This window comes from Wyeomyia smithii, chromosome 3 (assembly GCF_029784165.1).
Source record: "Wyeomyia smithii strain HCP4-BCI-WySm-NY-G18 chromosome 3, ASM2978416v1, whole genome shotgun sequence".
NCBI classification, from domain to species: Eukaryota; Metazoa; Arthropoda; class Insecta; order Diptera; family Culicidae; genus Wyeomyia; species Wyeomyia smithii.
In genome coordinates this window covers 224,556,817-224,583,377 of record NC_073696.1, presented here as the reverse complement: position 1 = coordinate 224,583,377, position 26,561 = coordinate 224,556,817, and the positions used below count along the sequence as shown (strand labels likewise).

Below are 26,561 nucleotides of genomic sequence, written 5' to 3'. Positions count from 1 at the left end.
CGTCCAGTTTCACATTAAATAGAGCTGCATTCAAATTACAAAAAAAACGAGAACTTAGTTGAGCTCCTAGTTAATATTAAAAAATTTTCAACATTTGAAGAAAAATGAAACGATCCTTAACATGGGGTAAACTTTGAGTTATTATAAAGGCAAATAAAAATTCAAAAGGGGACTTATTATAAGGGCAATTGAATAGATTATTCGTAATTTACCGCTTAAAGTGCGCCACATTAGGTCGGAAAAACCAAAGATGGCGCGCTTTCAGCGATATATTACGGATAATCTATTGGAAATATTGAGCCTTTAACGTAGATTTCGACAAATCAGAGCTGAAAACAAGGCAAAATACAGGTATACTTCGATTTTACGCACATTCTCGTTTTTGAAATGTGCGTAAAATCGAAATGTGCGTAAAATCGAAGCAAGTTTTTCAATATTTTTTATAACTCAAAATTACTTTCCGTAATCGGAGATTTGCAAAAACATGTAAGGAAACAGCCAATTATTACGTAACGTTCGAAAGGGGGGTTAGAAAGTTTGAAAACCCAACAAACAAAAAGAAATAAGGTGCAAACAGGAGAGTGATATAGAAGGTGGGGTTGATGAAGGTAATTATTTGCGTTACGTAATCAATAGACGTTCAATAATGGACACAGAAAATTTGAAAAATGCTTGAAAGGAATTACTTAAAACAAAGAATATGAACGTGTGTGTATGCCTGAGTATGTGTGTATGTGTGTATATATGCATGTGTTTTTATCTTTATATTAAGTCGATTCCCGATGATAACTCAAAAGTGACCAAAATCAGTATGGGACAGTTATGCGGGTACCGGTAGAGCAGACGTTTTATATAAAAGTGTTAAACAGGTATTAGACGAAGCGAATATTTGCTATTTTTGGTACGATTTTCATTTGCACAAAATAAAATCCGTACCAAAAACAGCAAATATTTGCTTCGTGTAATACCTGCTTAACACTTTTATATAAAACGTTCGGCAGCTTTGTCAGTCTATATGGACAGCCCATTACTTGTGAATAATGTCTAATATATAAGATCCTACAATTTATTATAATTGAAATAAAAAAAAATGAAATAAAAATGTAGAAGTACGTAAAATCGAGGGTGCGTACAATCGAGGGTTTGTATAATCGAGGTATAACTGTAATATCCAATATTAGTATATTAGCAGGATGATACCCAGAGGACGTACATCGATCCCAGACAGCATTTTGAATTTTAAGATGGTGACTTTCAATGTCTGAAAAACAGCCTAAAGTGACTAAAAACCACTCGAGAAGGATAATTATTGGACCAGAATGATTCCTGAAGACCGGAAATCAACCTTAGATGCTTCGTAAAAATCCAAGATGGTGACTTCTGTTTGCTGAAAAACAGTCTAAAATGGCCGAATACCATTTAATATGTGTGTTTCCAGGACCGGAACGATATCCAGAGGCCGTAAATAACTCTTTAAGGACGCCACATTGTATTCAGAGATTTATTTTATTAGTTTTTGACAAAAGATTTTAATATACTTGTTTATTTCATAAATCAGGATAGATTACCTGCAATTTAGATTTGCATGAATAATAATTTAAGTTTCAATTTCGTCTTCCGTTCAAAGGTTTCCATATTACTACCCTTGACATAGTTATGCCATTGTGTACGCAATGTTGAATATATGTGTTCATCATTTGGTTTATAGGTTTATCAGAGGCGTATACTGTTCGTTGAGAAACCACTTAAGACAAACTAGTTCTAAGTATGCGTGAGGGTACATTAAAGTTCAAGCTGTCTAAAAAGTTCTGATTTACCACGCTGAGGGATTATATCGTTGATAAAGGAGATCTTAGCAATTTCTTCTCATTTTTCAAGTACTCAAAATTGTAGATAAATCCGTGTATACTGGAACTTTTTTCGATCATTGTAAGATCCGTTAACTTGCAACTCTTTTGAACTATTTTGAAAGAAACTGAAATTATCATTAGTATGTTTTTTTTTCGAGTAAGACATAACATCGCATTTTTTTATTTCAATATCCAGTAGACTTTTGGCACACTAGCTTAAGAAAACGTTATTTTTCTCCTGAAAATGTTGCAGATCTGCTATGTTGCATATTTCCATGAAAAATTTCATATCGTTTGCATAGATGAAAACTTTTGTGCGGTTCAATGGAAGATTCTATCGTAATCTTAGCCTTCGAGTGAATTGACAAAAAAATATAAATGAAATTTACCGCTTGATTAATTCCAATTGAGTGTATTCCTGAATCTATTGCAAGAAATACATTGACATAAGACAGGCTGTCAAAATTATATGTTAACCTTGGGTTCGTGATACTTTAATTTGCGCTTGAGAGTAAAATTTCATAAAATTCAGGTTTTGCAAATTTTTCAGAATCAGTTATAAAAAAAGAATTTTCGAATAGCGAAATCTCTCATTTGGTAGTAATACAACTTTCTAGTTTCACCTTGTCATTTCTGGTCATGCAGTACAGATTTACAAAAAGCAGATGTAGAAAATTTTCTCTTAAAAAATAATGCGAGAATTTTCCGATAAAAAAAGGCTCATAGCTCCAAACATCTTTCAGTTTATCTTCCAACTGTGACCGCCCATCAGCGAACACCGAAAAAGGATCAAGATGTCAAGTCGTGAAAAAAACTTGTCCCGAATGCTGACACATTTCTTAAACTGTCAACGGAAAGGTGTCGAAAGTCGGTTATTAATCTGACTGGTTCGGTTCTATCAGCAACCGAAAGTCGACCGTTCGCAGAGGTTTTCGATCCGTCACTCATCGAACTTCGGACGCAAAACCGGCAACCGCCTGACTCACCTGACTCACCGTTCGCACTCTAGCTTTCAGCCGAAACTACCAGGAGCAGCGATTTTCACATTCAAGTAACCTCTAGGATAGAATGAAAAAAAAACTTTCACTAAAATTAACTTTTTCGATATTGAAGTTTTCCCATCTTAACAGCTCGTAGCCGCCGGTACCGATTTCCTCCGGGTTGTACACAAAGTCGGAAAAATATGTCCAACTTTATCCTGACAGGCATCCGCCGCAGCACATTCGAAACGCAACAAGCAAAAGCCCAGCCACACACACACACGTAGAATATTCATTTGCTCCGTAGGATGTATGTATATTGTATAGTATTTTGATGGTTTGACAGCTGATGCTAATGGAAGTTTACCAAACCGGTACAAAACTTTTTCACGGATTTTGCTACCACTCACCCCTTAGCGCTCGGAGCGTGATTATGAACCAACAACATCCACAATGCGCCTTGTTAGAGAGCTGCGTGCGAAATAGCTCTCCCGGCAGGAGGCCCCCTCGTACGCACTGCTGCAGCAGCACTTATCGAAAAGTCGACTTTACCCTCTCCCAAGACCCGTAATTGTGCCGATCCTTGTTGACTGTCGCTTCAAAGGTTGCGTGAGGCTTTTACGGCCATCAAATCCCGGCCAGCTCTCATACACACGGTTCGCATCGCAGGATGGAAAATCTTCGCCTGAATCATATTTCATGTTGTCGATAAACGGATCGGAAGGGACTACTTAATTGCCTGGGAAGTCGGTCCAGCAGCAGGGCGGCTTTCGGATTACCGCATCATGAGCGAAACATTCGCAAGTTTCGTTCGATTTCGACCGGGCTCATTTATCACGTATTGTTGCACGTGGGACAGCAACGCACCGGACAGCCTGCAGCCGTGTGGGAACTGCGAGCTGACTTGTTAGCTTGGCGTTTGTTCGGAAATGCAATTCAGTATATACATATTTGCCTGCTCGTTCGGCTGGAAGTGACACACAGCCGAGGGTATTCCGATCAAACATTTTGGGTCAATACTTTCATCTGAAAATTTATTAGTATGGTTTGGGAAGTCCCCCGGTTGCAGATCATATTGCTCGAATATTAATATTGCATAAATCGACCTGCCAGTAACTCTGATGGTAGTTCATTTCGTTTGATTTTTCGTTGTTTGGTATAGGTCAGCTTGGAGTAAATTGGTATTGCTTGCGTGCATGCGCTTTAGATGTCACTGGTTTAATTATCATTTTCCACGAATACGTATCGGAAAAAATCACCCAATCACAATTGGTTAAGTTTCCTCATAGACCTTCTTCTTTCAAACCAAGCAATAATCACGTTATCAAGACGAATGGGGTTATTAAAAATTGTTCTAACAAGGTTAAGTGCTTGGGACCAAATTACGATCAACAAAACTTATTTTTGAAGGAACCAGCAATAATTTAAGCAGTACCAATCTAGTCAAGCTGTCGTTGAACAAGTAAGAAAACGCTTTAATTCTAAAAATAAATTTGGACAGCTCTCTTTGGTTTGGTTTACTCAAATTACAAAGTTTGGCTGGTATCGTGATAAAGGAAGCAATGTGAAATAAAATTTTCACTTATGTTACAAATAAAATAGGAGACAATGTATGTAGCTAGAAAAGCGATAAATAAGCGACTGGAAAAATGTGATGTAGGAAAAATATATCGCATGCACACGGGACTCCAACCCGCCCCCACAAACCGCAATTTTCCGCATGACTACTGAAATATCAAACCAAATTCAGATGCTGAACCTCTCTGACGTGTGAACCTCTTCTTCTCAATCCCCATCGATTACAGTTTGCTAATCACTATGAGAAGCCATCACCGATAGGCCCAAACAAAGGGAACTAATTAAGTCGTCTCGACGAGAAAAAAACATACAACTGGGATCACCGTGCAACCGTAGCAAATCGGTTGTTTGCCCAAAAAAAACTCATTCATCCTTAACACCGTTTTGGTTCCTCGTAAATCTTTAATGAGTCTACGTGGCACACCCCGTAATAGAATAAGTAATGAACAATCCACGGTTGCCGCGCTTGGTTCGGGGTTCGCTTTTTTCCCCTCAGCACATCAAACCAGGAGAGATTGATGATTCACAATCTGAACACCATCGTCCCGTCCCGTCAGGGGACGACAGCAGCGCCGGAACAGTGCAGCAGCGCTGAAAGCAAGGAGTCAATAGCGAAGTGAGCGAACAAAAAAAAGATTAAATTCGCCAACAATTGTACAAAGCCAGGAGGTTGAAATATGAACTCCATACGTCAGAGGGTATACCTAGTTATAGATGACGCGGATAGTGAAAGAGAAAGAAATGAAAAAAAGTTTTTGCATTCCCGTACGAGATGGCGTAAAAGTACCACCCGTTGCGTTAGGGTGTGTATGTTCGTATTATGTACACTGCTTGCAACGGGTACCAACTGCATCATGCTGGCCGTGTTTACCTATTCAGCCTGGCAGGCGGTTCGACTCGCGCACCCTGCAGTGCCTCGTCGCTGCACCATGGGAAATTTTTCGCCAACTTGTAACTTGGTCAGTGCTCTGCCCCTGGGGTTCGGCAGCTGCGCTGGTCAGGTCAGGTACGGTCCAAGCTTTTTTTTTACTGAGCTGGATAGTTTAGATTCCTCAGCAGCAGCCAGGAGAGCCGATTCAGGATTCCGGGAAACTAAATTCTTATCTGTTGCAACTTAATCCCTAAGCAGTGCAGTACCGGGAATTATGCAATTAACACTGTTGTTTTCGCTGATAAGTTGAACTCTTAATCATAGTGTATTTTTAGGTCGACATTCAAATTGCGTGGTTACATGAACCGCTTCTGGTTTACCCAGAAGAAACTGCTGACGGCTTGTTTGCTGCGTTGAATTTCGATCCATAACTAATGAGCCGGGATAATTAGTGTGGTTCAGCTTTTATTCTTGAAAATTAAAAATTTGTTTTCAATTACTCAACATCTAAATTGTTTCTTAAACTCCATGAAGCCTACTAGAGCAACATAACATCAGTCGACGGCATAGGATGGAGATTTCATCAATGTTCTTTAAATGATATCTATTCGGACAGTGCCCCGTTACTAGGCCGACGTATATACAAAGAGCTCTTTTGTTGAGCTCAAGGAGCATTTTTGAATGATTCTCTTTTGGTGTTATAAATCTTTTAGATTGGGAACACTTTTTGACATCCAACCAACTGGTTATCACCTTTTGTTCCTACCAGCGTTCAAGCTCCATTTTCACTGCACAGTTTGATATACCGCAGGAAGGTTCTGGGCCGATAAACTGTGAATTAGATCCTTGTTTTGCAAGTACGTCTGCCTTTTCATTCTCACCAATGCCACAATATCCTGAAACCCAATACAAATTTACTGAGTTTGTTTGACATAGCTGTCGCAATGTGATCTTGGATGTACATTTATAAGCATCAAGTGCTTTCAGCGCTGCTTGACTATCAGAGAAAATACAAATATTTGCATGTTTGTATTTTCTAGTCAGATACACATTCGCACATTCAAGGATTGCAAAAATCTCTGCTTGAAACACTGTTGGCCAGTGTCCCATTTTTCGGTGAATAATAATCAGTTTTCAAACCGGTATGTATTAAACCAGAGAAAGTCGTGTATATCAATGCGCATTTTACACGCCTACAGAAATGACATCACCTGTATCAGTTTGTCTTGGAGAATGCGAAACTAATGACGTCAGGACTCCACTGATACTTCGAACGACGGTGTTATGACTTTACTTTACATCATTCATAAAGATAGATTCTGATGAACAAAATTCCTCCAATAAACTCGGTTCCTGGCCGCCACCATCTTGTTTGCTGCGCTCTTCTTCTACGTGTACCACCCAAATTTCTAGCGAACGCCAATTTTTCAAGCTAGTTGTCCGGCATTCGTGCAACATATACTACTTAGTGTACCCATCCGGTTTTAATCACCTCCAGATACTAGGCTCACCAGCAAGTTGCTCCAGCACGCCGCCGTCAAAGACGGTTCTCAGCACCCGTCGTTCGAAAACTCCGAGGGCTCGCAAGTCTTCCTTGAGCAATATTAAAGTATCGTGCCCGTAGAGAACAACCGGTCGTTTATACAGGATACACTTTGTGCGAACCCCTCCCAGATGAACTCGAGGTACGATGCTGGCCTAACAAGCCAGTCGTCGAAGGTTCGAGTCTTGGCTCGGGAGAGACTGTTAGTGACAGTAGGATCGTAGCGCTAGCCCCGCAATTGTCCTGTACACTTTACAGTTGGCTGCGAAGTCTGTGTATGAATAAACAGAAGGTCAAGTTCCGAATCTGAATATAGCACCAAGCCTACGCTTTTTACATCTTGTGCGAGGGCTTAGTCTGCTCGACTGCAGATGCTTGAGAAGCTCATAATAGGCACGACTTTCGTAGGCAATACAACTCCGAATCTCACGGCTGATATCGTTACCCGAAGTTACCAGTGAGCCAAGGCAAAAGAATTCGTTGATTACCTAGAGCTCATCACCGTTAATCGTCACAGTACTGCCTCAGCGGGCCCTGTCGTGCTCGGTTCCGCCAGGCAGCATTTACTTCGTTATGGACGTACAGTGACCGGCACAAAAAAAGATCCACCCCTAGTAAATTTTTTTTTGAACCCATTCGTTCTTTTTTTCAACTTACTATGGTTTAAATTTATGGAACAGAAAAGTTTACCTCCAAACTTAATTTTTCTTTAGCCATATCACTGCCTAGCGTGGTTGGTAACGTCTCCGCCAACCACGCTCGACGCCTGGGTTCGAATCCCAACGCCGACATAGGTGTCGATGGTTGTGGGGTGGCGTGATCCACTCACAACCAACCCAACTGGTCTAGGTTCAATCCTAGCCGACACCGGGAGATTTTCGGAGGCGAAAAATCTCTGGGATCACGCCTCCCATCGCATGAGGAAGTAAAGCCGTTGGCGCCGGTCCGTTAATTAACGGGTCATGAGTAAGGGTCCTGGGTGGAGTCGCCTCCCTGGGCGTCGGTGATTGGCACAACAACAGTGGCGGAACTAGACCGACGGAAAATAAGCGAGAATAAAAAAAATATGTTCACCTTTGGGTTAGTTTTTAAAGTATGACATTAAAAAATACTTCATTTTTTAAACAAAACAATAGTTCAAACAAACTACTAGTAGTTAATATGACCTCCTTTGGCCTCAATCACCAATTGAAGATGATTTGGCACGCTTTCAACGAGGTCCGGAGTAGCTGTGGGTCCAAATCGTCCCAAGCCTTTTTAAGGGCTGCAAAATATGTTTGTTTATTTGTTACCCCCGTTTTATCCACCTTGTTGTCGAGTATGGCCCAGAGATTTTCAATTGAGTTCAAATCGGGGCTCTGGGGTGGCCATTCCATTGATTTAATGCGGGTTGACCGGAAGAATGCACATGTTTTCTTCGCTGTTTGTTTTGGGTCGTTGTCTTGCTGAAATTTATAACTTTTCTCCAGTCCTATTTTAAGTAACTACTCCTCCAAATTCTCACACAAAATGTCGATGTACATTTCTGCCGTCATTATACCCTTGATTCCGCACAAATTTCCTACACCAAACCACGAGAAACAGCCCCAAACTATAATGTTCCCACCCCCGTGCTTCATTGTTGACTGAAGATGTCTATCCTGGAGCCCCTCGTCGCTTTCCGCCAAACTCTTAGTCGCCGTTTCTTATTGAAGAGCTTAAATTTTGACTCATCTGACCAGATGGCACGCTTCCAGAACTCCACGGGCTTTTTTTTATTCTCGCTTATTTTCCGTCGGTATAGTTCCGCCACTGTTGTGGCCAATCACCGACGCCCAGGGAGGCGACTCCACACCCAGGACCCTAACTCACGACCCGTTTATTAACGGACCGGCGCCAACGGCTTTACTTCCTCATGCGATGGAAGGCGTGATCTCAGAGATTTTTAGCCTCAGAAAATCTCCCGGTGTCGGCTAGGATTGAATCTAGACCAGTTGGGTTGGTTGTGAGTGGATCACGCCATCTCATAACCATCGACACCTATGTCGGCGTTGGGATTCGAACCCAGGCGTCGAGCGTGATTGGCGGAGACGTTACCAACCACACTAGGCCCCCGCTAACTCCACGGGTTTGTTGATGTGGTTTTTAGCAAAGAGGAGGCGTTTATTTTTGTTCACTTGGCTAAGCATCAAAATTGCTCTTCAAATCCTTTTCTGCTATGCGTCGTCGAATGGTACGGTCAGAGATCGTCAAATCCAACCGCTCCATAATGGCTCGCACGGTTGTGCGTGGATCTTCCTTGATCTGCCGGATGATCAAGTCATCGGTTCGCGCACTGCTCTTGCGTTTTTCCCCTCTTCCCGGTCGATCAGCAACACTACCGAGCTCTTCATGTTTCCCTTTGATCTTTTGCACTGCTCCACGGCTCACTCCAAATTTTTCCGCTATTTTCTGTTGAGATTCGCCACGCTTAGCATCACGCACAATAATGTTTCGGACTTGCATGGAAATTTTTCTTCCTGTCATTTCTCACAGCTTTATAATCAGCTCTAATCAATACTTGAAGTTGTCTTACGCGCTTTACATTAAATGTTTTCGACAAACAAAAACATTGAAGTGTCAACGCCGGGGCATAACCAACGTGAAATACACGGAAAAAAATATTATGGTGGTGGATCTTTTTTCTGTCCTACTAAAAAAAATCTAACCAATAAGTAAACACTTTATTCAAATGTTGTTTCAAATGAAAATCAATAATATTTCTCCAGCAAAATGAAGTTAGGAGATTAACTTTTATGTTCTAAAACTTGAAATGAAGGTGTGTTAGAAAAACACAACTTTTTTTTCGAAAAAAAAATTTCCTGCTGGGGGTGGATCTTTTTTGTGCCGGTCACTGTACAAATCTTCAGCCCAACCTTCTCTTCCTCGTGTTTTAGTCTGTCGTACTGTTCTCTCACCGCCTCAAATGTTCTACCGACAATATCTACGTCATCGGCAAAACAAAAAATTTAGATGGATCGGTTAAAAAGATTCGAATGAACCGGATACTTCACCCGAAATCCTCAAATAGCACTGTTTTCCATCCATTATAGCCTTCATCAGTAGGATCAGCGTCCCGGGAAAGCTGTTCTTGTTAATTGTTCCAAAGATGTTTCCGGTTACTTGTATTATGTGGCATTTTTTAATCAATGAATAGATGGTACATAGGGACTTCGTACTCACGGCAGTTTTGGAGGATTCCTAACTTCGCTTATCGTTGGAAGAGGCACGTCTCCGTCCTCTGCTGCATCGACGGTGTCATTTCCATCACCATCTTGGTTCCCTTGCTGTACGTCATTCAAGTGTTCATCGAAGAGCTGCTTCCACCCTTCGATCACCTCACCCGTATCCGAACAGCGTTCGTTCAACACTTTCTGACATTCATTGTCGAACAACTCATGCAGTTTCGATCCACATGCCTCAGAACGTTCTTTGTTACGCTATTGATAGAGGGGTTTCAACAAAGATAACTAGAACAAGATACCTAACTTCCATATTTTTCATAAATTTTGAACACGACCGATTTCCGACGGTTAGTGCTGCCATCTGATGACCTTAATTCTCATAAGATTGTCACTATGAGCAGAACCGAATTATCGTGCATAGTCCGTCATCGATCGTTGAGCTGTTCAAGATTGTATATGACAAAGGTATAGCAGTTTGATCAGCTCGACGCTTAAGATAACATGCAGGTTAATGATATTGTTATTTTGCACTTAATGCTATCGCCATATTTTTGTCAGACTGTCAGAGTGGGGGTTTATGTTGAGGGGTCATATTTATTTTCAGGTCCCATTCTACCAATACATAAAGTTTGATATGTCGCAAGCCAGGTTTCAGAACTATTATGGATATGGTCAGGTTCACCGAGACACCCGATTTTTACTTTATCAACCTCGGCAAGAGTGGAAAACTTGGCTGTAGAGCTGGCTCTAGCGGTTATCAGGAAGTTCTGATTGTAAGTTTAATATGAAATGATGCGCCGATAATTCATGATTCTTCCGGAAAGTTCCATGTTTGAGAACTAAACATTCGTACACATTATTATCATTCGGATGGCAGCACAGTCGTCCACATTGATATTGAAAAAATTGTTTCACTTTCCAGCAATCATATCTTGGCCTTGTCGTCAGTTGATTTTGACGTTAGGTATACATCGTAGTAACAGTGTATAAATTAATTCGACTTTTGCTCACGCGCAGCGACAATCATGTCCGATGAATTCTGTGAGAGTCAGGTATCTTGTTCTTGTCATCTTTGGTTTCAACCAACTCGTCCACTTGCGGCAGCGACGCTTCGAGTGAATGCACGTAGTTTTCAGCGACGTTGATTTGCCTCAGTAGCGCGAGATTATGGACACTATTTCGAGCCGCTCCTAACATGGAGGTCAGACGCTCGAATAAGAATAAGTCAGTATACGACCAGAAGTCTAACCGAGATATGTTAACCAATCTTTCCAACGGCTACGGCATGCGACACCACGAAAAGATAGGACAAGAGGCTGAAGGATCACCACTGATACCTCACACGGATCTACAGGGTGCACCACAATTATTGCAACAACAATGTAAAGTCGGTTTGCCAGGGCAGCGTTTTTCACCCTCATCCTAGCTTAACGTTTAAAGTTTTGAAAATTACGTCTGAATCAGGCTTGTTAATACGATAGATTATCGTCGATAATCGTCATCGCGGATACCGATAACGTCTGCTATCGTTATCGACGATGACGATTGCGTCTTCAAACATTAACGTTATCGACGATAACGATATTTACCTGACGTTATCAGCTCACTAACGTCTATCAGAACAAGTGCACTAGTAGCTATATTTCGAAAAATTTTCGACAACGAATTCATAAGTTTGGCAATGCAATAGCAACGAACCGATCCGTTGCTATTGGACCAAATGTAGCTTTGTTTGTGTTGCTATCCGAGACAGCAGCCAAAGTGAAAACAAACTGCGAATTCGTTTATCAGACGTTATTGATTCGATACCGTCCAGTAGCTATCGTCCATGGCAATGACGTTAATGTCTGAAGACGTTAGCGTTATCGTCGATAACGATACCAGACAGTATCGTTATCGGCGTTTACGATAAGTTATCGATTAACAACCTTGGTCTGAATGCATCCTCCATAAGTGTTTCATATCGGTTCCTTTATAAGAAATGAAAATGTTCTCTCTCATTTTGAACAAGCATAATAATAATTAAACAGCTTCACTCGCTTGTACTTAAAGCTTGTGTACTAAAAAGTAGATAGAAACTTTTTAGAATGATGAAATTTTAATCTGACTTCCCTAAAGCCATATGCAACCAAACAAATTCACCATATTTTACTTGCACTTCGTTGCGGATACACAAGCACACAAAATCCTCGAGAAAGTTCGAGTTCTTATCCCTTTTCCCCGAAAGGCTTCGTCCACATGTAAGCAGGCTACAAAACCTCAGATCCATCATGCCATAAACGCCCCGTTCGAAGTACGTTGAGTGCACTCAAATGCCAAAGAGCAGTACCTACATTTCACCCCTTGTGTCTCGTCTCGTCGCCACACCAGCCAGCACTCGACTCCCTGCAGCTGATGCTTGTTGTTTGCAGCTTCTGTTCCTAATCAAAAAATCGTGGCCAACATCCAGTTGGCTTGTTGATTTTTTCCTGTTCGAACACTCATTGTCTCGTTTGCCGACAGTGCCTTTCCCTCTTCTTACACCAGGCCGGGAACGTTCGATTTCGCAATTAGGTACTTGGCAGGGATTTTTTTTTGCCCAGCAAGATACATCGTAACACAACTCTATCCGGAGCAAAACACGTCAATCTATTCGTCTGCGGAACGAAGCGTGAACGAAGAGCCTCCCCCTGTGCCAAAGCCAAAGCTGTGAGGAGGTAAGAGGAAAAATGTGTATTCAATTTGTAGCGGAAATCCGTGTAGCAATCCGCCCCTGTGATGAAGAGTGCGTTCGATGGCTGCCTAGTGCCAGCATGAGGGTGGTGAAGCAGGTGAAGTTCTGAAGAGTGCTATACACAGCTCTTTCGATGAATTGAGTTTTCTGTTTCAACTATTTTTATGGCTAACAAGCGCATTGAAGCGAGTGTCGTCTTTGTTCTAAAGGTGTCCTTTACACGAACTAATCTACGTTATGAGTTATCTCCGTAGCCGACAAAATTAACCTCTCTGTTCTGAATAGACTCTGTTTGAACTTGGGGCTTCATTACGGAATTCACGCTATCTTGAATCTAAATAGACACCCACCAGAGTCATGAAACGTCAATACACGAAGATCTCTCCCTCTTCGCATTGCAAAATTTGAACCTGCTGCTTGCTCCTCTCCTTGTAAGCGAATCAAGCGATTACTAAGTATCATTCACGCACCACCGCCGCCGCTGTCTTGACGCGTCGTCACTCCGTATCTCGGGACGACGGTTGTTAATGTTTCAATCTTGATTTGCCTGTAACAAAATTTCCTCAAATTGAATCAAGAATCCGACGGAACGTGCCATCTTGATTGTGGCACCCACCAGAAGTGCGCCGCCCGTAGGAAAGAGCTACTTATCAATTGTTAGGATTGATTTCCGGGTACGAGACTTATCGTTGGGGTCTTTTCCCAATTTAGTCTGCAGTAGGGAACAATCCGAACAGCCAAACGTTGAGGGCGGAGAGCAGGCTGTGATTATTATTGGTTGTACTCGGTTGATTGGAGTGGCAAGTTGAATGAAAAATGAATTCATAATTGATTTTTCTTGGATAAAAAGTTCACCCGGAATTATGATTTAGGAGGATTGGTTGCGAAGAGCAGATGTTCCGACGAAGAGGAGGCCGGTACAGGGCAAGGGGGGAATCATATTCGCTCGGCTTATTCGTTGTAAATAGAGAGCTTTGAGTGATGTTGTCAAAGTTAATTTTACTTCGATATTGCTTCGATAACAATTATTATTAGGCTGCTTGTGCGGTAGAACAATTTTGACTAAACAAGATTTATGATGCTTCGTCTAGTCATTTTTTAATGCGGATAGATAATGGTTTCGAGAGGAAATAAACATCACGGTTCTTTTTTTTACAGTCTGTACAAAGGTTGAAAAATGAGAAGGAAAAAAAGTTCAACGTTTAGAGGTAAAGAATTTTATCAAGTTTATTTTCTTATCGAGTCTAAGAAATTTTGTTTAACTGCACAGTGTACACCATTGATGACAGCTCAGGAAAACTTATTATGCGATAAACACTATACTTGCAGTTACACACCGATTTATTATGAAATTTTATTAGAAGATCTGAAATTGAAAAAGTAAACGCAGAAACTCAGTGACAAAATTTAAATAAAATAAAATAAAAAATTTGAGTATAAAAAAGTTAAAATGAAACAGAAATAATTAAAAAGAGACAATCCACATTCAACGTGGACAAATGGATTTTATTTCTGAAATATTTGTATGGATCGTGAAAATTTAACAATTATTCCTCCTTCCCCTTCATGAGCTGGCCACGCGGAATGTGTAAAAAGTAAAAGGTAAGAAGTAAAAAGTGAAAAGTAAAAAGTAAAAAGTAAAAAGTAACAGGTAACAAGTAACAAGTAACAAGTAACAAGTAACAAGTAAAAAGTAAAAAGTAAAGAGTAAAAAGTAAAAAGTAAAAAGTAAAAAGTAAAAAGTAAAAAGTAAAAAGTAAAAAGTAAAAAGTAAAAAGTAAAAAGTAAAAAGTAAAAAGTAAAAAGTAAAAAGTAAAAAGTAAAAAGTAAAAAGTAAAAAGTAAAAAGTAAAAAGTAAAAAGTAAAAAGTAAAAAGTAAAAAGTGAAAAGTAAAAAGTAAAAAGTAAAAAGTAAAATGTTAAAAATAAAAAGTAAAGTGTAAAAAATAAAAAGTAAAGAGTAAAAAGGTAAAAGTAAAAAGTAGAAAGTAAAAAGTAGAAAGTAAAAAGTAGAAAGAAAAAAGTAAAAAGTAAAAAGTTAAAAATAAAAAGTAGAGAGTAAAAAGGTAAAAGAGAAAAAGTAAAGTATAAAGTATAAAGTATAAAGTATAAAGAATAAAGTTTAAAGTATAAAGAATAAAGTTTAAAGTATAAAGTATAAAGTATAAAGTATAAAGTATAAAGTATAAAGTATATAGTATAAAGTATAAAGTATAAAGTATAAAGTATAAAGTATAAAGTATAAAGTATAAAGTATAAAGTATAAAGTATAAAGTATAAAGTATAAAGTATATAGTATAAAGTATAAAGTATAAAGTATAAAGTATAAAGTATAAAGTATAAAGTATAAAGTATAACGTATAAAGTATAAAGTATAAAGTATAAAGTATAAAGTATAAAGTATAAAGTATAAAGTATAAAGTATAAAGTATAAAGTATAAAGTATAAAGTATAAAGTATAAAGTATAAAGTATAAAGTATAAAGTATAAAGTATAAAGTATAAAGTATAAAGGATAAAGGATAAAGTAAAAAGTATAAAGTATAAAGTATAAAGTATGAAGTAAAAAGTAAAAAGTATAAAGTATAAAGTATAAAGTATAAAGTATAAAGTATAAAGTATAAAGTATAAAGTATAAAGTATAAAGTATAAAGTATAAAGTATAAAGTATAAAGTATAAAGTATAAAGTATAAAGTATAAAGTATAAAGTATAAAGTATAAAGTATAAAGTATAAAGTATAAAGTATAAAATATAAAGTATAAAGTATAAAGTATAAAGTATAAAGTATAAAGTATAAAGTATAAAGTATAAAGTATAAAGTATAAAGTATAAAGTATAAAGTATAAAGTATAAAGTATAAAGTATAAAGTATAAAGTATAAAGTATAAAGTATAAAGTATAAAGTATAAAGTATAAAGTATAAAGTATAAAGTATGAAGGATAAAGGATAAAGGATAAAGGATAAAGGATAAAGGATAAAGGATAAAGTATAAAGTATAAAGTATAAAGAATAAAGTATAAAGTATAAAGTATAAAGTATAAAGTATAAAGTATAAAGTATGAAGGATAAAGGATAAAGGATAAAGGATAAAGGATAAAGTATAAAGTATAAAGTATAAAGTATAAAGTATAAAGTATAAAGTATAAAGTATAAAGTATAAAGTATAAAGTATAAAGTATAAAGTATAAAGTATAAAGTATAAAGTATAAAGTATAAAGTATAAAGTATAAAGTATAAAGTATAAAGTATAAAGTATAAAGTATAAAGTATAAAGTATAAAGTATAAAGTATAAAGTATAAAGTATAAAGTATAAAGTATAAAGTATAAAGTATAAAGTATGAAGTATAAAGTATAAAGTATAAAGTATAAAGTATGAAGGATAAAGGATAAAGGATAAAGAATAAAGTATAAAGTATAAAGTATAAAGTATTAAGTATAAAGTATAATGTATAAAGTATAAAGTATAAAGTATAAAGTTTAAAGTATAAAGTATAAAGTATGAAGTATAAAGTATAAAGTATAAAGTATAAAGTATAAGTATAAAGTATAAAGTATAAAGTGTAAAGTATAAAGTATAAAGTATAAAGTATAAAGTATAAAGTATAAAGTGTAAAGTATAAAGTATAAAGTATAAAGTATAAAGTATAAAGTATAAAGTATAAAGTATAAAGTATAAAGTATAAAGTATAAAGTATAAAGTATAAAGTATAAAGTATAAAGTATAAAGTATAAAGTATAAAGTATAAAGTATAAAATATAAAGTATAAAGTATAAAGTATAAAGTATAAGGTATAAAGTATAAAGTATGAAGTATAAAGTATAAAGTATAAAGTATAAAGTATAAAGTATGAAGGATAAAGGATAAAGGATAAAGGATAAAGGATAAAGTATAAAGTATAAAGTATAAAGTATAAAGTATAAAGTATAAAGTATAAAGTATAGAGTATAAAGTATAAAGTATAAAGTATAAAGTATAAAGTATAAAGTATAAAGTATAAAGTATAAAGTATAAAGTATAAAGTATAAAGTATAAAGTATAAAGTATAAAGTATAAAGTATAAAGTATAAAGTATAAAGTATAAAGTATAAAGTATAAAGTATAAAGTATAAAGTATAAAGGATAAAGGATAAAGTATAAAGTATAAAGTATAAAGTATAAAGTATAAAGTATAAAGTATAAAGTATAAAGTATAAAGGATAAAGGATAAAGTATAAAGTATAAAGTATAAAGTATAAAGTATAAAGTATAATGTATAAAGTATAATGTATAAAGTATAAAGTATAAAGTATAAAGTATAAAGTATAAAGTATAAAGTATAAAGTATAAAGTATAAAGTATAAAGTATAAAGTATAAAGTATAAAGTATAAAGTATAAAGTATAAAGTATAAAGTATAAAGTATAAAGTATAAAGTATAAAGTATAAAGTATAAAGTATAAAGTATAAAGTATAAAGTATAAAGTATAAAGTATAAAGTATAAAGTATAAAGTATAAAGTATAAAGTATAAAGTATAAAGTATAAAGTATAAAGTATAAAGTATAAAGTATAAAGTATAAAGTATAAAGTATAAAGTATAAAGTATAAAGTATAAAGTATAAAGTATAAAGTATAAAGTATAAAGTATAAAGTATAAAGTATAAAGTATAAAGTATAAAGTATAAAGTATAAAGTATAAAGTATAAAGTATAAAGTATAAAGTATAAAGTATAAAGTATAAATTATAAAGTATAAAGTATAAAGTATAAAGTATAAAGTATAAAGTATAAAGTATAAAATTAAAAGTTATTGTGCCGTGTCAAATAAATGTTGTGTGGAAAAAAAATAAAAGTAAAAAGTAGAACGAAAAAGATAAGAAGTAAATAGTAAACAGTAAAAAGTTAAATGTTTAAAGAATAAAGAAAAAGTAAAATATTAAGCTAAAAAGTAAAAAGTAATTTTTAAGAAACCGTGACGTTTGTTAGCTTGTGGTTAGAAAAAATCTAAGATGAAATCACCATTTTTCACTATAGATTCCAGCAAAGAAGCAGAAAAATAAATTCTTACCTAGAAATTAAGAATTTCGGATGTATATTTTCTTTTCGAGGTTGTTCACAAGAAAAATTATTTTAAGGTTCATGATTTTCAGTTCTGATTTCTTCTGAATAATATAATATTGTAGGTCCTTACTGAACAAATTATCGTCACGAAACAGAGTTGTTACAATAACAAAACCTTTAGCTAATACCGGTAACATCGCTGCTGTGTCAAACCAAAGCACAAATTTCACGCTATCTTACGTATAAGCAGAAAAAAGTAAACACAGACAATGTTCCCTAAGTAAATATTTACATCCCAAGTAATTTTCCACCAAGAAAAGGATACGACCTGGTTAATTCTGCTGACAGCGTTTCACTCCCGTCCTACTGCTGTCTGCTCAATTATTCATCGACATTACACCATTTATCCTATCCATGGCGAAACCCGATGTCTGTGACGAAGCACACCAGGGAGCGCGCGCGTGTCACCCAAGTTGCCGGAAAAAAAGTGTACAATAGTCACCGTCAGCGCCCCCCGCAAATTTCCTATTTGCGGTTGAATAGATAGTATCACCTCTCTGCCCGCCCCCCATCCGACTAGACCGCTAGAAGAACTTTCGGCCCAGAATAAGGCGTGGAAAGAGTGAATGACGAGGCGGGAGTGGGCGTTCGCCCCTATCGTTCGGAGACCATTTCTACCCTTGCTAATTAGAAAGCATTTTATTATCTTTCGCGCGCAATCTGCCAACCCCGGCAACACAGTAGGAAGCCTGTGTAAGTGTGAACATTCAATTTTATTTCAATGTAAAAGGATTCAAAGCTGTGGCAGGATTAATTTCGCAACCAATACTGCTCAGGCGATAGATCCCATCCCCCAGGCACATGTCTTATACAACGCGCGGAAAGATTTCATTCCATTGTTTTTTATTTATTTCATTCATTAATTTTTTATTTTCGAATTTTTCCACTGAAAGTCGGCTGTTTATACCGCGATAAGAGCTTGTCACATTCATACAGCACAACGGAAAATTCACTCTAGAAACTCCACCGCATAGTGCAGAGTCGGCCCGGACGATGCGTAAACTGCAAGCCAATTGTTTTCAAATTGTTTGGCAGTCAGAAAAATGCGAAGGGGGTCGTGGCTTGATTTTAAGGCGATTATCGATGGTTTATAAACAAAGAGCCGTCCTTTGTTACGATTGTGTGTCAGTTTTTGGCGAAAGGCTTGGGCGTTATTCTGACGCGATGAAATACAATGGTGAATCCGATTTGGGTTTCGTTGTTTGCCGGTACAACATGTACAGTGTACACTGATAACAGCACTGTGTATCTGTTGAAAATTTCAACAATCAAATTATACCGTAATAAACCATTGTTCCCGCACACATTTTTCGATGTAAACAGACTGGTTCAAAAGCCCGGCTACTGTCAATAAACTGCCGACTAATCTAATAATTTACCCTCATATTTACCAACTCGATCCGCACCAGACGGTAGTCAAACAGTGCTATTTGTATAGCTTTGCCCAAAACAAATCAAAAGCAAACAGTTCAGATTATTTACCCTTGCGCAGAAACCTTTCGCGGAAGCGTAAACTCAGCAAAACAAATGAAATCGAATGAAACCAATTAGCAGAGTGTATTTACATTTCCGTTTTTCCCCTTTTTCCAACCTTTTCAGACGAACAAAACCCTGGACCACTCTGAGCAGTGCGTTGAAAAACTAGTGAGCTAAAGGAAACCAAACAAAAACGAAAAAAAAAACAACCCAACAATGACTGCACCACGAACACCCACATCGCCCACGAGCCCGCCGTCGCTGATGCTGCTGCTACTCGGAACCCTCACCATCCTTACCCTCCTGCAGCCGACCGTGGCACGAAGCTACGAAAAAGACACCTACCGGAAAGGCAAATCGGCACAGATCTCCGCCCCTCAGCCCACCATCACCACCCAGCTGGTGGATCTGTGCTCCGAGGACATTAACATGAAACTCGCCTGCCACTGCTCTCCGGAGAACCACCCGAAAGCACAGAAAGCATCCTGTTCCATCTTCGACGGAGAGCTGCCCCGAAAGGACGCCAACTGGTTGGCGTTCCACACGCAAACTAGCCTGGAACACCTCAAATTCACCATCCGGAAGTCCGGTAATCTGACCTACATTCCGTCGGATGTGATCTTCACGCTGAAAAAACTGCGCACACTGACGATCGAGTATGGCATTATCGCGGACATCCACCCGTACGCATTCGGCAACCTGACTGAGCTGCGAGTCGCAAACCTGCCGAACAACCAAATCAAAACGCTGCACCCGAACGCCTTCGCCAACCATCCGGCGTTGGAGGAAATCGTACTGGAGAACAATGACATCCGTAAGATCGATCGGGAAGCGTTCGTTAATTTACCGCTGCTGATCAAATTGAACCTAGCGAACAATAGCATCTCCGAGTTGCACGATAATGGCTTTATCGAGCTGTCGAAGCTGGAGGAACTGCGACTGGAGCTGAACATGATCTCCGTGCTGGCTAAGGAGTACTTTCGGGGGCTGGAGAATCTAAAGATTCTGAAGTTATCTTACAACGACGTGAACTACGTGGGTGCCACCGTTTTTGCCGACCTGTGGAGCTTGCAGATGCTGTTCCTCGATGGGAATAAGATTGAGGTTAGTTAACTTTATTTTCCCCCGATAATAAAACTGAAACTTGACCGATTTTATTCTGGTGTTGATTTATTTTCGCTCACTTCCAGAAACTAGACGAACGAGCATTCGACGGTTTGAACAATTTGCGATATCTTCATCTGGAGAACAATCGTCTAATTACGCTCGAGAGTGGAACGTTCACCAGTGTGTCGGCCTTGCTAGTGCTGAACTTGGATGGGAATTCGTTGGAAACGCTCAGCTACAACCACATCGTACCGCTGATGGATAATCTGGTCAACAGTAGTGCACTGCTGTCGATTCGCGGTAAGTGTTGTAATTTGGTTATACCGTGCAGCAGTTGATCTGTTGCAGTCTTTTAGCCACTCTTTTGAACTGTAAACAATACTAAGACGGCAATCGAAATCGTTCTGAAAATCTAAAAAACCCACGACATTTCCACAGATGTTTAAATTCTGACTACAGGCTTATTTTTGAAAACCAGATAGGGTGTTGTATCATGATCGGAACTTTCCGAAAATGCACCTTGATCCGGACAAATTTTCATATGCGAGATTACTCAACTATCTAACGAAAAGTTGTTTCAAATATTTACCGGTATCATCGAACACCTTCTCTTGGTTCCATTGGAATATTTCAAGTGATACTATTAACAAAAAAAAATTATCCATTTTCGAACACAATTCGCCCAAATGATTGCTGTCATGCCTTATTTCAAAGCAGTGATAATGGAATCAAACATTTGAAAAATACTGTATATTTTCCAGTAAAATGTTTATATAACATCAAAATTTCATGTAGAAAAACTTCTTGTGCAAAATATTTGCTTTAAAGTTGAAGTTGTAATGTTTTGTATCGTGATCGGAACAGCTTTCTTCTGAGACTTCTCCGCTTCACTTTGCTTGTGATTGATATAATAACGCTGGTCGAAAAAATGGAAAAAAGTGCACTCCTTAAACTCAAACCGGAAAAAAATAAAGATTATAGTTATTCAACCATTCCTGTGAATTTCGGTACAGGTTGGCTACAAAAACGCGTCAACTTACGTGAGAGTTCGCATAGTAATTGTTCGCCGGGTTTGTCGCTTCGACGTTATGTTTACGAGAAAACTCATTTAAGTCTCTGAAAAAAAGTTGGTGGCTAGAGGCACCAAAATGCACAGGAGAGGTATTCCATGGAAAATAGGTGAAAAAAAAATTTATTTGGCATGTCATTTCCGATTTCGCTGAAAATTTTCACAGTTGTTCCTTTTTGATGAAGAAGTAATTTTATGATATCATTCATGTAGACTCGTGACTGCTGCTTCAGAAGAGCCTATTCAAAAAAGGGGCTGGCAGATAGAAATTCATAATCAGAAAAACGACTTGTTTGATTGTATTACCTCCAACTTTGCTAAAGACACCATTTCTATCGAAAAAGTCGTTTTTCTGATATAGAAATTTTTATCTATCAGTCCCCATTTTGAATAGGCCCTTTTGAGGCAGCTGTCATGAGTCTACATGAAGAACTGATATCATAAAATGGCTTCTTTATCAAAAAGGAAAAACTGTGAAAAGTTTCAGCGGAATCGGAAATGGTCGATCGATGTGCGAAGTAGCATGGATCAGGAATGGTTGAACAGCAAAATAATGGAACATTACCTTATGCATATGAGACTGAGACACGGTTATATGTGCAAAATATTTTATTTTTTTTTTGTATTCTTTTTGGGTCCTCAACTGTGTAAATTTTCAGATCGGTCAGTGGAACTATATTTCAGCGCCCGATTATTTGAGTTTCCATATGAAAACATCAACTTTTTCAAAACTTTTCCTCCAGAGATGTTCTTACCAGCTCTAGGCTGAGGTGTCCCTTTCTGCTCGAAAAAGTCGTTTTCATGCAATTCGCTCCAAGGCTGCAGCTAATGTCGTCTACGAAGGCCCAGAGAGGTCGTCTTCCACTTGATCGAGCCACCTTGCTCGTCGTATCATCATTCAAGTCGGGTTGCTAACGAGAACCATTTACACCCATGCTCAGTAGTGTGGCAATGCTTGTAGGAAGTAAGTGGTACTGTAGAATTCAGATTGAAGGAAAGGTACTTGGTGGGAAGCCTGAAAATAAACCCATGCTAAAGTCCTTTGGCAACCAAATGGCCTGATTCTACTAAGATTCGAACCCACGATCACCCGTTGACTCTGCTTCTAACAAAAATAAGTCCCTGTTATAATAAAACTGGTGTGAGTAACGTATGAAAGTTCTCTCCAGGGAATTGTAGTTAGGCGATGTTGATAGGAGGGACAGAGGCTCGGTATAGTAGAGTAGTAAGCTTGAAACGGAAAGGTAAAACTTACACACAAGCACGGATATGAATGATAAGCGTATCACTTACTTCAATAGTGATACTGCCAATGATATGAAGTGCGGAGTATAGAAAACACTTGCGCTATATTACAATAGATCTAATCTCTAGTCGCAGTGATGAGCCCACACAGAAAAAAAAGTCTCTTGCTGCTCTGAGGTTACCAACTTATTTTTTGAAATCCAGAGATATCTAGTTGACTCTCAAAAAATGTATCGATACATGATGTTTGTATTTGACGAGTAGCTAGTTCATCTCGTCCAACACCTGCCGACACTCTTCGTTAAACCACTCATTTCAACGATTTCGCTCCCAGGACGTTCTCGGCTATGCTATTAATTTCTGTTTTTGGTGCTCCGGAACAGTTTTCGAGGACCATCCCAGAACGTACGTAGTATAGAATCCTTCCATCACACCTCCTGAAGCACTAGGGGGTACGCGAAAATAAAATCAGTAATGACGGACAAAGCATTTTTTCTTTATTATACTTCATTTGTTTTACAATAAAGCTCTTAAAACATAATTGTAGCAATTAAACAAACCTTACTTCAATTTGGAACCTGAACTAGACCTCCACAACATGATCTACCATTATTCTCTCCCACGCTACGAGAACAACCCGAGCCAGAGGGTACGATTGATTTGAAAAATATCGCCAAAGGGTATGTGGACAGAAAAAGGTTGAGAACCGCTGCACTACGATATCGAGCTTTCGGTTCTTCAATTCACCAGCAGGAACTCTTTAGTCTTCGTTCGTTTCTAGATTGCTTTTCCTGATGCAGGATCACAGAGCTTGCAGCAGGACCAACTTGGTACCACTGTTTCAGATCCTGAGCACCTTCAAAACTTTCGGCTTTTGTTTTTAGAGTTCTGGGTTCACTAATGAAACGGTATTTCAGCCATTATTTGTTCATGTACCAGTCGGCAAACAAGGGAAGGTAGAAACAGAAGTTACTGGTCAAGAGGCTAAAAGACCACCAGTGCTATCGCACATGGGCCTATTTATTACCTACAGGTACGGGTTGTACCAATAATACGCATTGTCCAACCACTATTCAATCAATTATTACAAGTATCCAATCCCAAATAATAATAGAAAAAGAGCGTAAAGCAGGGGAACAGGTGATGACTTTTATATTACGAATTTTCCAACGCTCACGAAATTTAAAAGCTTTTTGAGATGATATAATTGTAGCGCTAAAGCAATTGCTGAACTGTTGGACGATGTTATCTTAGGAATTGATTCTAATCAAGTAGTTGCCCTATTTTTAGATTTGTGGGAAGCATTCGGTACATTAAACCACTCCATTCTATTGAATGAACTCGAAAGGTCTGGAATTAGGGCTATTGCAAACGACATAATCCGTAGCTATCTGTCAGTAAGGAAACAGCTCGTTTCTATTGATCTATGCAATAGTTCTCTGATGCCTATTGAAGTGGGTGTGCCGCTAGGAAGTAATATAGGTCCGCTTCTCTTTCTTCTATATGTCAATGATTTGTACAGGCTCCGGCTGACGGGCATTCCACGCCTATTTTCAGGGGATACTGCTCTTTTATTTACATCGTGATGTTGGACTTATAGGACGGCACATGAACAGTGATTCGCAAACTCTTTTAGATACAAAATATATGTTTTACATTCTCCCAGAATGCCTGTGCAACAGCATGAAAACGTTATGCTTATTTCATGTGTAATCGAGGAAGTTATATCATTTAAATACTTGAGGTTAATCTTAGTCCCAACGCTTTGTTCGTCTGAACATACCAAGCATATCGAAAAAAAAGTTTCATCACTGTGTGGAGTACGTTGCTTTCTTTTGAAAATTTACTTTTCCCATATTCATATTGTAAATCTTTCTCAAAAAAACTTCAAACGCTTCAAAACAGATGCTCAAAAAATGTTTTTTTTAAACTCGCTATTTACTACTTTGGAACTCTATTCCAATAACTCTCACAATATTCTTTCTATCGATGACCTTTGCGATCTGAAAACTAACTTGTTTGTTCAAGACATTCTCGATAGCGAATATTTCCACCATATAATTCAGATACTTCCTGCTGGCCACACTTTTTTTTTTTTTTTTAAAGGTGGCGGGGAAATCTGCAAACAGACACCTGAGAAGAGAACTCAGGGTGTGGGGATGAGACTAGGGGAGAGATGCTGGGGTAGTTGCACTCGCCCAGACACCTACTGATCCCTGTCCCGACCCACTAAAACCCCTCCAGTCTCCAGCCCTGGTCTTCCCGGAACGACGGTTAAGTATTACGTCGGGGAGTGGCTTTTGTGCGTGATGCACCCTCTTTACTCTTATAACCTCCTAGCTAACTACCTGGAGACTGGTAATTAGCTACCACTGGCGTGTTGGTGGTTGACCCGCCACACACGTTGCAGCTCCAGAACAATCTGAGAGGCGGCCGCACAGACCGCGTTCCAGATGTCCGGGTCGTCGCACATCCTCCGGACTAGATTGTCCGGAGTAGTGGCCCGCTCACAGCCATCATGTTGCTCCTCGCTCTTACGAAACGGGGGCATACGAATAAGACATGCTCAGCAGTCTCCTCCTCCTCCACGCACTCGGGACACATGGGGGACACCGCGTGTCCGAACCTGTGCAGATATTGCCTGAAACAACCATGGCCTGACAGGATTTGTGTCAGGTGGAAATTCACTTCACCATGTCGTCTCCCGACCCAGCCGGATATCTCCGGTATGAGTCGGTGCGTCCATCTGCCCTTTGTGGAGTTGGACCATTCCCGCTACCAGCGGAGCATCGAGAATGACTTTCTGGTACCTCGTATGCCCCTTGTGTCACGTTGGTCGAAACACTCTCTGCCCTCCTTGATGGCGATGCTGATAGGCATCATGCCGGACAATACACAGATTGCATCGTATGACACCGTACGATACGCACTCGCAACTCTCAGGCACATGAGCCTGTAGGTACTTTCCAGTTTACCACGGTAACTGTTAGTACCTAGCGCTCTGGACCACACTGGCCCACCATACCTAAGTATGGACGAAACCACGCTGGCAAGAAGTCTTCGCTTGCTGCCATAAACCGCTGAGCTATTGGACATCATACGAGATAGTGCTGCAATATCCGATGAGGCCCTCTTACAGGCATAGTCGACGTGACTCCCGAACGTGAGCTTGTCGTCCACCATAACCCCCAAGAGCTTCAGGGATCGCTTCGAGGTGATGGTGCAGTCTCCGACTCTGACCACCGCCTGTTGCTCCGATTTACGGTTGTTCACAACCGTGACCTCCGTCTTATGATGCGCGAGCTCCAGTTTCCTGAAGCGCATCCAGTCCTCGACCTTGCGTATACAGTGCGCGGCCGTCAACTCGACCTCCTCGATAGACTCGCCGTAAACCTCCAGCGTTATGTCGTCTGCAAAGCCGACGATCACAACCCCTACAGGGAACTTGAGTTTCAACACTCCGTCATACATGACATTCCACAACACCGGGCCCAGGATAGAACCTTGCGGAACTCCTGCGGTAATTGGGACGCACTTCTGACCCTCCTCCGTGTCGTAAACAAGTACTCGATTCTGGAAATAATTTTCCAGAATCTTGTACAGCGACACCGTACATGGATGCTCCTGAGCGCGAGCGCTATGGAGTCCCAACTGGCACTATTGAACGCATTCTTCACGTCGAGCGTGACGATTGCGCAGTAGCGTATTCCCCTTCTCTTGCGCTGGATTGCTACCTCCGCCGTCTTGATGACGGAAGAGATTGCGTCCAGCGTGGACCTGCCCTTCCGGAAGCCGAACTGGTTACTTGCCAGACCGTGTACACCCT

General features: G+C 38.8%; 1 protein-coding gene across 6 annotated transcripts in view; it reads left to right on the top strand.

Annotated features, from left to right (window-relative positions):
- The window catches only part of LOC129727509 (connectin-like), a 558,070-nt gene that overhangs the window by 527,170 nt on the left and 4,339 nt on the right, over positions 1 to 26,561 (top strand). For all 6 annotated transcript variants that reach the window (XM_055685399.1, XM_055685398.1, XM_055685397.1 and 3 more), the window contains 2 exons: positions 19,438 to 20,418; positions 20,505 to 20,721. In XM_055685399.1, coding sequence (XP_055541374.1) covers positions 19,531 to 20,418; positions 20,505 to 20,721 — 1,105 coding nt within the window. In that variant the 5' untranslated portion in view covers positions 19,438 to 19,530. The remainder of the gene's footprint in view (positions 1 to 19,437; positions 20,419 to 20,504; positions 20,722 to 26,561) is intronic.